At 35.8% G+C, this 13,029-nt stretch overlaps 1 protein-coding gene across 1 annotated transcript; it reads right to left on the reverse strand.

Moving 5' to 3' along the window:
- Positions 1-590: 590 nt before the first annotated feature.
- On the reverse strand, positions 591-12,380 carry prom2 (prominin 2; the record flags this gene model as incomplete). The annotated part of the gene is made up of 23 exons (XM_081351608.1): positions 591-1,414; positions 1,504-1,616; positions 1,730-1,819; positions 1,917-1,985; positions 2,106-2,186; positions 2,799-2,852; positions 3,008-3,100; positions 3,183-3,251; positions 3,669-3,812; positions 3,899-3,983; positions 4,075-4,163; positions 4,321-4,444; positions 4,586-4,738; positions 4,918-5,074; positions 6,086-6,149; positions 6,686-6,760; positions 7,882-8,078; positions 8,248-8,337; positions 8,472-8,535; positions 9,165-9,285; positions 10,377-10,582; positions 11,116-11,174; positions 12,179-12,380. 23 exons carry the CDS (start codon positions 12,378-12,380, stop codon positions 1,348-1,350), a joined length of 2,466 nt encoding a protein of 821 aa, XP_081207734.1. The 3' UTR covers positions 591-1,347.
- Positions 12,381-13,029: the final 649 nt, after the last annotated feature.

Below are 13,029 nucleotides of genomic sequence, written 5' to 3' on the forward strand. Positions count from 1 at the left end.
GGACATATTCTGCAGATTAATTCAAAATCATTTCTCTGTACATAAACAATTTTTCTGTTCTGTAACCTTTAACATGTTTCAAGAATCACTGTTATAATTTAACGGCCTTGTAATTTTTCTCACGCCCTACATAGACATAGCATGAGAGTGCATGTGGATTAGATTTCAAATATTTCAAGACCAGTTTCATGGCCTCTCGTAGCGCATGTCAATTAAGGATCTCTGGCACTTGCTAATCCAAATGCTAATTACTAGCCATATTATCGAGCAATGGTATGCTTTTAAATCATACCCTTTTATATGACATAAGTGCTTTTGAAAGGTAGTATACTATCACTTTACTAAATATTTAATCCCATGATTGCTGGTTTTCCCCCCCTAAGCAGCACAAATATGCGTGGAATGCGTGTTTCACTGCTCTAGTACTTCACTCTGATTGGCACACTTTTGTAATGGCAGCAGCACCATACCGTAAGGCCTCGTTCACGTGATGTAGGGTGGACTGGGGGAAGGGTTTCTAGACGGGTTGGCAAAACAGAGAGTGGCAAGTGATGCTTTAGTTTACACCAAACAAACAAGTTCAGCAGGGTAGTGTGAGCATCTTTTATTACTATTGTGATTAACACATGACATGAAAGAAATGTTTAACAGGCCACCTCTTCAAAACTAAACCATTGTCAGATGGTTTAAACAGTCACTGTCTGCTAATTCCTCATTAGAACAGTCTGAAAGAAATGTTTTTTTTATAAACTACAATGTCATCAGTATACATGTAACACATCATTTCTTATTGAAAAAATGGCATAAATAAATCTCAATGCCTGCAGGACCTCATAAAGTGCTTTCTAAAACTTGACCTCCCATTAATCCCTTATAATAAAAAAAATCACAGTTGTAACAGTAAAGTTGTTCTTTTCATTTAAATATTAAGTGCTGAAATCATTTGACACAAGGAATTATATTTATGATACAGTCTCTACAGCACTTAAAAGTAGTACTACATTTTCTACATTCTTTATTGCAGAGCCCCTAATGGAACATAGTGATGGAATTTTTAAAAAAAAAAGTATGCTTTAGCGTTCCCCCGAGAAACTTGGCGTTCGCTCGCAAAACTCAAGGAAAGCAAACGTTTTGTGAGGTAACGCACATTTCTCGGGGGAACGCAAAATATTTGCAAGGGAATGCAAAAGCATTGACATTTTTTCTCCCATCTCATATCACCATGTCCCTTTAAGGGCTGCATAATTTGTCCACCATTGTGAATTCATTGATATGTGGGTCTGCGTGTGTAAATCAAACTTTTACTGTCGTTTTTATTTATGCAAGTATGTAAAAGGTGGTTGTTTCTCATTTTCCAAATAATTCAGGTTTTAGGTGGGCCTTTGGGAAAGAATGCATCCTGATGTTATTGTTCCTTTAAAAAGAGAAACAAGGAGACACTGAATTAATCCATACGTAAAAAATGATCTGCCTTACATTTAGGAAACAAATAAGATATCTTACTCATAAACATCTGAATACTTCATCCTGCGGTAGTACTTGGCCAGTTTAACTGAGAAAATGATGCTGGGGATCAAGAATATCATACACCAGCCCAAACTGAACCAAAAGGCATTCTGGGGAACAGACAGGACATCGTTTGTTAAGGGTTTTTTAGATGGCAACTGCATGGGCACTTACAAATTCATCAGCACTATAAAAAAGAAAAAAGAGGCCAAAAGATTCTTACCAAAGATCCCACTAGGTGTTTACAAAGAAGATCCACTGATCTGTCTAATGCCGCAGCTACAGGCCCACAGCGACCCATCCTCTCTGTGATCTGACACAGAATACAACACAATGACATTATTAACTATTAATATTAATAATCATTAAAATAGTTGGCAACTTGAATATTAATAAAGACAAATATATACCGTTTGATTTGCCCAGCTAACATATGCCTGAAAGATTTTCAGCTGACAGTCTATGAATGACATGCTCTCCTGCAGGAAAGAAGCGGCGATTATTATTTTAAGACACCCCGTAGATTGCTTCATCATTTTACATACAGTAAACATCCTGACAGATGATTTAGCTAAATATAGCATTGATTTTGCACTCACAGTTTTCACTATTTGTGATATGTTGTAGTTCAGGACGTCCTGAGCATAACCAACATTTTTAAGAACATCCTCCACAGTTGCCTACAAAACGAATGAAGAGAAGAAATTAGAAGATACTGTAAGTGCATTTTTAAATTATGGCTGTAAAGATAAATATATATATATATATCTGCATGGTTAAAGTCAGAATAAAAAGTTTTGTTTAGTACTTATCATTATACTTATACAACATTTATTTGAACAAAAATATAGTAAAACTGTAAAATTTTTATATATTATAACAATTTAAAGTAATCGATTTTTTTATGTAAATATTTTCAATTCTAATTTATACCTGTGATGACAATTCTTATTATTATCAATGTTGAAAAAAGTTTTTTATTTTTTGTGGAAACCGTGCATACAGTTTTTTTCAATATTCTTTGATGGATAGAATATTACAGCATTTATTTGAAATAGTAATTTTAGTAACTGTCATCTTTGATCAATTTCATGCATTCTTGCTGAATAAAAGTATTAATTTAATTTAACAAAGAATTGACTTTCAAACTGTACTGTATATGCTATTGAACTGTGATAAAATTACCAAATCATCATATTTCATGGAGTCTTTAATGAACTTGTTTTAAATACTAATAAACTGTATTCTAGGCAGTGAGTCAGACAGATATGATGACTCTAGTGTTTACTTACATTGATTTGTGATGCTACTGTGCTGAGATTCTTAATGGTAGCATTCAGCTCCAGCTGTAAAGAGGAAAAGGATGAAGGTTACAGTAAAGCAAACTGATGCAAACTAGTGAAGAACACTTTGATATTAATATTCACTTTTTCCTAATGATAACGTCACAATTAGTTGGATTTTAAATTCTGAACAAGGTATTTTGTTTGTGTTAACACACCAGCAAAGGCATAATGTTGAACGTGATGTCAGTCTGGATGTCTCGCAGATCTTTAGCTTCCCCACGCAGTTGCTCACTGATATTTTTATTTGTCTGAAACACACAAATAAGTCTATGTGATTTACATCAGTCTAACTCCAGAGCAGGAGGTTGTTAACAAGACAGTAAAATTCACCTGTTTACCAGCCAAGTTATCCAGACTTTCTGCAGCTGAGCTCAGATTTGTCCCTGACACATCATTAATCTAAAATATGAAAGAATAAAATCATTACCAGCCTCACTTTACAAGTATATATTTTCAGATTTTAAATAGATTCCAAAATACACAAAAAAATGGCCAAAAATATATCACTAATATACATTATTTTCGATAAATCTTACATTTTCTCATATATTTTTAACCATTTTATATATATATATATATATTATTTTGCTTTCCTCAAAAAGATTTTAAGATTCAATTAAAAGATTATAATTTTCTTGCAACTTGAAGTACATTTAGTAAGTATATATATACATATATATAATCATACATATATTTTGTTTTTCCAGATAATGCTTAGTAAAAAGAAAGGCCTTTATGTACCCTTTATTAAATTATTCTTTATTTAATTTCACAAACAGTATGCGCTAGTCTATTTGAGAATGAACTGTAGTTTACCTGCAGTATAATGTTGCTGAAGTTCATAGTGCTGGCGCTGCTAGAGAAGTTGTATAGCTGGGACTTTACCTCCGGACTGAGGACAGTGATGGTTGCAATGTTGATGTTTGTATCCTCAAAGGTCTGATAAATCTGCCTTTCGTACTGTTGAGAAAATCAGAAGGCTGAGCTATTACTGTCCAATAAGTAATGCACTGGCATATAGATAAGTAGAGGTAATAAATTCTCACCTTTGAAATATTTAACATATTATTTAGGTCGAAGACCTCATTCAGATGTAATGTGGTCCACAGGGGCTTATTATTTTGACAATCACTAGAAATAAAATAAAAAAGATTTATTTATTTATATTGGGCAAATTATGCAAATATGTCAGCCATCAGTCATACTGCCTTGTGAGATGTACCTGTACACATTAACAATGCTCAGGTTTGTTTTCAAATTCAGAATCTTGGACAAATCGAACCCTTGAATCAGCCCTGGAGTGTCAATAACCTATGAAATACAATATGACTGATTACCAAATATGCTGGCATATATATACTCTTACTGCAAAATTTACATTTACTGGAAACTACCAGAGACGGTTAACTCCTAGCAACTAGTCAAAGCCATATGTTTAAACGCAACGAGTTAATGTTTCTGGAAATACCTGGATGAGTTCCTTGTTCTGCCATGGTTTACAGACCAAGGTGTAGGTATTTCCTCCCACTATGAAAAGTATCAACACCACTAACATGAAGATCCAGGAAAACAGGAAGCTAAAACCTACCCCTCTAAAATGAGACAAGAGGAAGTATTTGTATGTGTACCGTGTTATTTTATTGTACTATATATAACAATAGAACAAATGCACACTGACAACAGTTTCCTGTTTCACAAACACAAATCCGGGGAGTCATTGACATCGTACTCACGCCATGAAGAATATTCCTCCACAGTTGGATGTGCCGGAGCGTTCAGTGGGATTGTCTTTAGCATTTAGTCCAGCTGTACCCAGCAGCAGACCCAGAATATTACAGATCACCACCAGCAAAATCAGACAGCTCAGGGTCAATCCAATAGCCTGGCTATACACACACACACACACACACACACACACACACACACACACACACACACACACAAAGTTTATTCTTCACTTTGATATTATTGTAAATGTTGAAATTGAAATATATTTAAATAAAATAAAATGTATTTGAAAACAAAGTGAATCATGGGAAATAGGAATTTAGTTTTGTGAAAGTACCTGATTTGACTTGATTTCTCTATCTCTGGAGAATATTTTGAGATGGAATCCTGCACAACAGTTAATGGTCTTGAAATATTATCCAATACATCAAGGGGAAGGTCTTTAGTCACACCTGAGATCTGTTTTTTTAACTTGTCAAGCTCGTACTTAGCCACTTTAAAGGACACAAGACAAAAGATTACTTTAACAAATAGACGGATCAGCAACTTCAAGTACATTACACTACTTAAACCTTCAAGGGGGGGTGAAATGCTATTTCATTCATACTGAGTTTTTTACACTGGTAAAGAGTTGGATTCCCATGCTAAACATGGACAAAGTTTCAAAAACTAAGTTGTACGTTTGAAGGAGTATTTTTGTTCCAAAAATACTCCTTCCGGTTTGTCACAAGTTTCGGAAAGTTTTTTTCGAATATGGCTCTGTCTTATGTAAGATAGAGTGGAATTTCCATATATGGGTCCTAAAGGCACTTCTCCGGTAAGATCGCGGGCGCGGGCACATTCGTAAACCAGAGCAAGAGAGTGAAAGCAGTTCGCCATCAAAGCGCCCTGCCCGGCTTTCACCAAAGAAGTGTGTTTTTGGTTGCCAGGGCAAGACAACCCTGCACAGATTCCCAAAGAACCCGGCGTTAAGGAACCCGTGGATGGAGTTTGTTTTCCTGAGCATAAACGGAGTTGTGTAAGACTGTTGTTCCCTGCATTTCGACGATGATTGTTTTATAAACAAAGCCCAGATCGACGGATTTGCAGATCGTCTAATGCTTAAGGATCGAGCAGTCACAACGATAAAGGTTCGCGGTCGTGCGTTGGAACCGGACGGTGAGTAAAACTGTTGAACAAATGTCTCTGTGTGTTGTTAGCTAGGCGGGTAAGCACAGCTTTAGCTTCGCCCACACGGCCCGCCCCCAGCCGCTCGTTTTTTTCCGGAAAGACTCGGTACAGTCTATCTTTCAATTAAAAATATAATAAAACAAAAGACTTTTTGGAGATATGAAGGATGCAATATTACTCTATAGGTACTCAAGATTAACAGGAGATTGAGTGAAAATGAGCATTTCACCCCCCCTTTCAGTGAACAAACATTTGTGGAAGTAGATAGTCAGATCAAATGATTTTCCAGAATGAAGCAACAAACTCTTTAAGGTCAATTAACAACACACACTTACTAATCACACTTGTTGCCGTCTGAGTTTTCACCTTTTGAGGAATACTATCAAAAAAGTCTCTCCCCTGGGAAACAAACATGTGTAGACATTGAACAATAGTTAGTAAAAAATCATTATAACTGTTAAATACAGTACATTTAAAAGTTTAAAGTCAGTAAGAAAAAACGTATATATAGCAAGAACACATTACACTGATCAAGACTATTACTAGAATATTACAAAAGATTCCGGTTTTAAATGAATGCTTTTCTTTTTATATTCATCAAAGAATCCTGAAAAAAAATCAGTTTCTACAAAATAATAAGCAGCACAACTGTTTTTAACTGATTATTCTTGACTAGCAAATCAGCATATTAGATTTATAGAATGATTTTCTTCATTTTAAACTGTAACAATATTTTACAATATAAAAGTTTGTACTTTATTTTTTAAACAAATAAATGCAGCCTTGATGAGCATAAGAGACTTTTGTAACATAAAAAAAAAATCATATCGACCCTAAACTTCTGAACGGTAACTGTGTGTGTGTATGTGTGTGTTGTGTGTGTGTATAAAAATGCACTGAAGTGAAAATGTATACCTGTGAAAAAAGGCACTAACCTTTTCTGCCTGTCCAGTGACATTAGCATTTATAGCCGTGTCTACAGCAGATCTCAAATCATTACGATCAGAAAACTATGCAAGACAAAACACATTCAAAGTCATTAGATTATCTCATTACAAATTGCAAAACAACATCAGCACAACAACTGGTGTGAAGAAAATACATGTCAGGGTGTCCCCTTTTGCTTTTACAGCAGCACTCAAGCTAGCATGAACTCCTCCACATACTGAAGAAAATTATATGAGTAGTTTTTTATAAAGTGACTGTATGAAAACTACTCATATCTCAGACATGATCACATGACTATGAAAACTCATATCTCATTGACTTCAGTGTGTTCATGCTAGCTTGAGTGCTGCTGTAAAACATCACCTTGCTCCATGTAAAATAAATCAGCTTTTATTAAACTACTGATATGACTGTATTCTGAATGTACATGATTTATAATATAAAATAATATAAATTATACTTATAATATAGTCCTATATTTTCAATGTTGTCTCAAAAAAGACTGTCACTGTCAAGCATTGCAAAAAAGAAGGATCAAGCATAGCACCACATTAAACACTAGAGGGCAGTAAAAGCTGTGAACATACACACACTACTATGCTGACATCCACATTCACAGTGACACGTTCTTATTTTTCTCTACAACAGAAAACCTGTATCTATGGAAATGTATTTTGACCAGGTAAGAGTTAGGTTTCCAAGAGAAAGAGCTTGTAAACATTGATGAGTTAACAATGACGTCTTGAGTTACTCCTTATTGTTTGTTTCTTTGTTCCTGTCCTTGCTTCCCTTCAATGAGAGCGTTTGTGCCTTTGTGTACATAGATGACTGGTAATACACTTTGGTCCTCTGTACTTCTAGAAAAATGCTATATAGTAGTCAAGTAATCTAAGTCAAAATATTTTTGGGTTTTCTAGTAGCTCTTATGTTTTCCCCAGAAGATTGACGCAGAACTCGCTCTGCTTCAATCATTAAATGTCTAGAGCTTCAAAGAAAGGGATAATTATTGTGTAATGATCCATCCACGTTTGTGCATTTATTTGCTCTTAATGCTAAACCTGAAACTACCACAAAGCCTGACGTGGAATCAGGATATAAGCAGGATGCTTCACTGAACAGCCATAACAGAATTTCCCACTGAACTTGTCACTGGTTTGTTCATGGCACCTCTGGTTTAGCTTACATCAAGACTTCCATCCAATGACAGTTTGTCCAGTTCTGGCTGAAAGGAAGTGCAGTTTACACAGTCTGACATATGGAGAGTGTTGTTAATCCGCTGCCTCACTGCTGATAAATTAGCTTGCAGTGCATCCACCTTCGGTTTCAACAGATCCAAGGTTTTATTAAGATGAAGCAGTCCAGTGCTGGTGCTATTTATCACTGTAACACACATATACATAAAGAACAAAATATTTTTAAATCAATGGATTCATTAATGCTGCAAAGTTGAGTCAAGAAGCACAGGCTTGTTCATGAAGCGAGTTTCCCAAAGAAAGGGACTGTGGTGGGTGGACGGCTGTATCATTTGATGTGTATATGCTGTACATACCTTTAGCTATTTCATTAATTGATGTGAATGCTGGGTCGAGGGCACCTTTAAGACCATTCTGTATCGATTTGCCAAGCAAAGGCCCTGTTTCTATAGAAATAAAAAATTTAGGAATTTCGTGTGAGACATAACTTTTTTAATAATTGGCAATACAGCCACAATTTTTACATTGCCATAAGCTTCTATTAATTTCTGACTCTGGTCTTGAGAGATACAGGACGTACCATTTAAGTTGTATTCAACCTTATCCACAGTCGCAGAGCTCTCATTCGTCACTTGTCGGATTTGCTGTTGAGGAAATAAAAGTATAAAATTTCCATTATGTATTAGTTGCATTAAGTTCAATTCAGTATTGAAATAATTTAATTTAATTTGTTAAGATAAATCACCCTAAACAGTGTCTATTCTAGAAATGGAAAAAAGTAAGGCTTTTTTATTCAGAAAGAATACATTAAATTGATCAAAAGTTAAAGTAAAGATATTTATAACATTACAAAAGATTTCGATTTAAAATAAACAAAGATCTTTTGAACTTTCTATCAACCAAAGAATCCTAAAAAATGCATTGCTGTTTCCATACAAATATTAAGCAGCATAAATGTTTTCAACATTTATAATAATAAGAAAAGTGACTTGTTAAATGTTTCACCAAATCAGCATAAATCATTTCTGAATGATCATGTGACACTGAAGAATGGATTGATGGCTGCTGAAAATTCAGCTTTGCCATCACAGGAATAAATTACATTTTAAAATATATTCAGTTAGAAAATACTTATTTTAAACTGTAATAATATTTCACAATATTACTGGGGTTTTTTTTTCTTTATTTTTGAAAGGTAGTGTAAAAGGGTGATGTGTGACATATAACATGGTATTTCATACAACATTTCACTTCTCCCTTCTGAATGATGTACCTCAGGAACAGTGGTAATATAGCTTTTGACATTCTCCAAGATGTCTTTGAGTTCTCTGGGGCTGCCCATCACAGTCTCTGAAGTGTATGTACTGCTCAGGAACATGCAAACGTTCCCTGCCCTGCACAGCAATTCATATTAATTTAGCATACTGATATACACTCACCAGCCACTTTATTAGGTACACCTTGCTAGTACTGGGTTGGAACCCACTTTTTTCCTTCAGAACTGCCTTAATTCTTCGTGTCAGATTCAACAGGGCTCTGGAAACATTCCTCAGAGATTTTAGTCCATATTGACATGATAGATTAAAATCACCTCCTGGGGCGGAGGGGCCCTGTACGCTGCGGGCCCCCAACCTGCTCGGGCCCATATGCACGTGCATACCCTGCATATCCAGACGCTACACCACTGCGTTTAAACGATACTCAGTTGGTACTAAGCGGCCCGAAGTGTGGCAAGAAAGTGTCCCCCACACTATTACACCACCACCAGCAGCCTGAACCATTGATACAAGGCAAGATGGAATCATGCTGTCCATGTTGTTTACGTCAAATTCTGCCCCATTCATCTGAATGTCGCAGCAGAAATCGAGACTCATCCGGCCAGGCAATGGTTTTCCAATCTTCTACTGTCCAATGTTGGTGAGCCCGTGCGAATTGTAGCCTCAGTTTCCTGTTCTTATCTGACAGGAGTGGCACCGGTGTATCTTCTGCTGCTGTAGTCCATCTGAACCTCTTCAGAGATGCTCTTCTGCAGACCTCGGTTGTAATGAGTGGTTATTTGAGTTACTGTTGCCTTTCTATCAGCTCCAACCAGTCTGCCTATTCTCCTCTGGCATCAACAAGGCATTTTCGCCCACAGAACTGCCACTCACTGGATATTTTCTCTTTTTCTGACCATTCTCTGTAAACCCTAGAGATGGTTGTGCATGAAAATCCTAGTCGATCGAAATACTCAGGCCAGCCTTTCTAGCACCAACAACAATGCTACGTTTAGTCACTTAAATCACCTTTCTTCCTCATTCTGATGCTCAGTGTGATTGGCTGATTAGATATTTGCGTTAACAAGCAGTTGAACAGCTGTACCATAATAAAATGGCCGGTGAATGTTTATTACATAAAATACATGATAATATATACCAGTTATATAAAAAAAAAAATACGCTTTTGTCTTAAGATCACTAAATGTTAAACTCAAACTGGTGCTCACAGAATTAGTGCAGTTATGATAAATGTGGAGCAGTAAAAGCTTCTTCGCTTGCAGTGGATGTTCGTTTTCTGCTTCTGGTGCATCCGGCCCCCGCAGTTACCACAGCAACGGCAGCAGGCGAAGAATAGGCCAATTAGAGGCATCAGGACAATGTAGAGGATCCCAATGGCTACACAGACCAGGAAACCTACCTCATACAGCAAAACCTTGCCACAATTGAAAGAGGTTAGACAGGTTGGTTAGTGTGGGTATATGACTCAGTAAAGCAGTAAAAACTCTTGATGACATCATATAGGTGTATGTGTGCTCATGTGCTCTGCTCAAGTGTGTACCCAAAACATGTCTGATGGTGAGATCAAATCAGCCATCGAAACTGGCAAATAGTGAGTGTTTACACAACAAAATAAAGCTGTTGGCATCATTTACTTATGGTAAAAAAAAAAAATTCCTGAGAAACCTGTCCGAGATCCTTATACAGATTTACTGAGAATTTGTTTTTTTTGTTTTTTATTAAGCCGAAGACTAACAAGTTACACATTTTGATCTCCACTTGAACAGAATATATGATATAAGATATATAAAAAAATATTTTGTAGGTATTACATCCCGAACAGGGCTTCTCTCACCTGGACATATTCTTCTACATAGGAAGTTTAAAATATCTATTGCATAAATCTGACTAAGGTGTTATTTATGATCAAACTATTTATTTACATGCAGGTGAATTATAATTACATACCTCTTTAATCATATCATTTTGTATGGTTCCGCTGCTTTTTATAAATCCAACCAGCATATCTACAGGGAAAAAATGTCAAAACATTGTACATTTCTTTTTAATATTCATTTACACAACACACAATCAGTGTTCCAGCATTTTGATTGTGCTTTGAGAGTCTCAGAGGCCAACAGTGATGAAGTGGGCATGGTCAAAGCTCTAGCAACTCTCTACTGTATAACATTAACACAATTTTGCATACTTAATTTCATGATTTCTTTTCCTAAATAGCTATTGATGTCAGCTTATAATAAAATACTTAACTTGAGTCAAAGTAGAAAATTAGACTTGGCACAATAAAACTCTATTGATGCGTGATGATGAATAGGCATTTGTCATTGTAACATGAACTTTCAATGAGGTTTCTATGGAGTAATATTTCATTCCACAGCATTCGTAAGAAGTAATGCTTCATTCTGTTGTTAGAATAAAAAATAATTTATTGTGGAAGGGATGTGTTAGTGCGTGTTTGATCCTGTAATTATAGATCAAAGAGACATTGTTATCATTTTATGAACAGTTTTGAACTTTATGAGGTCATGCGATATTTTTCAGCATACAATGAGTTTACAGGAAATAATTAACCTAAAAGTTTGCCTTTTCATTTGTGAACCAGACTGTTACTATACATTCTGCTTGAAAGGTACACAGCAATAACGTATTTTTGAGGTAAACAAAGTATTTGGAATGGGGAGGGGTGTTGATTCAAATCTCGTGGACATTTGCATGGTTATTTGCACAGTGGTTTTTGTTTCTGACAATTAACTGAGTGCATTTATCCCACCTGAATGAGCACCATCTAACCATGTGCATCAAGCCAGCCTATAAACCTCCTCTAATGAGTCTAATACAGCCATTACACTCTCAGAAGATCATGTCTGATTCATCTGGGCCACATATCTTGTTTGCATATATATAACCAAACTTTTGATGACAGACTACCCAACATAAAAAAAAAACAGTTGCTGTGTGTATATACGCCTTTGTCAAACACGTAGATCAAAACTACATTACATGAACTCACCTTTAGGGAATGGCTTGGGCTGGACTGAACCCAGGAATGAATTTACAATTGGAGACATAAAGGCACTGTTGAAGGTCAGCTGGGAAGGTTTCTCATTTGGATTTTGTAGCTCTGTTCTTATCGTCTCTACAGGACAGGATGGTTGTCCGCTTACAAATGTGCAGAGAAACAGCAAAACGCCACTCCAAAACCCTCCTATCATTCTGGACCTCATGTTTTCAATCACTAGTCAGTGAGTTTTTAGGTCATCGATTCTTATGGACATCAGACATCACCTGTGAGATGATAAAGTTAATTTAATAATTAGTCCATTCACTAAAAGCTTCTTTAGAACATAACAAGTCATCATAAGCATGACCATTGTCTTATAATTACAGCAATAATTGTAAAAATTAGAGAAAGATGAACGGCAGCGTCTGCCAGCTGTACTTACATCCTAAAACACATCCTCCTTGCTAAAGTATAAAAACAAAAACATTGTCAGGAATGGGAATGCTATGTAGGCAGCACAGAATTATTTTTAGACAAATAAAATCACCTTCAAACTTGTTTGTTGTACAATTTATGACATATTAATACAAACAGAAGCAGAACTCACTCTTTCACTCTCTCCAATTTAGTATAGACAGGTTAAACGGATCAGCGTAACTGAATTGAAACTAAACTGTTTACCTAAAAACGGTAAAATGAGAACTAAGTAAAGAGAGAGGAAGCTAGATAAGAGATAGAGAGAAATTATATTGTTCAGGTAACACATAAAAACTTTTAGAATAGTACCTGTTTTACCTTTAAAGTCCAGCTTTTGTTGAGTGTGTTCCTCTTAGTTCAGTTTAATTGAGTCTGTAGTCTAG

This window comes from Scardinius erythrophthalmus (genome assembly GCF_964197995.2).
Source record: "Scardinius erythrophthalmus genome assembly, chromosome: 21".
NCBI classification, from domain to species: Eukaryota; Metazoa; Chordata; class Actinopteri; order Cypriniformes; family Leuciscidae; genus Scardinius; species Scardinius erythrophthalmus.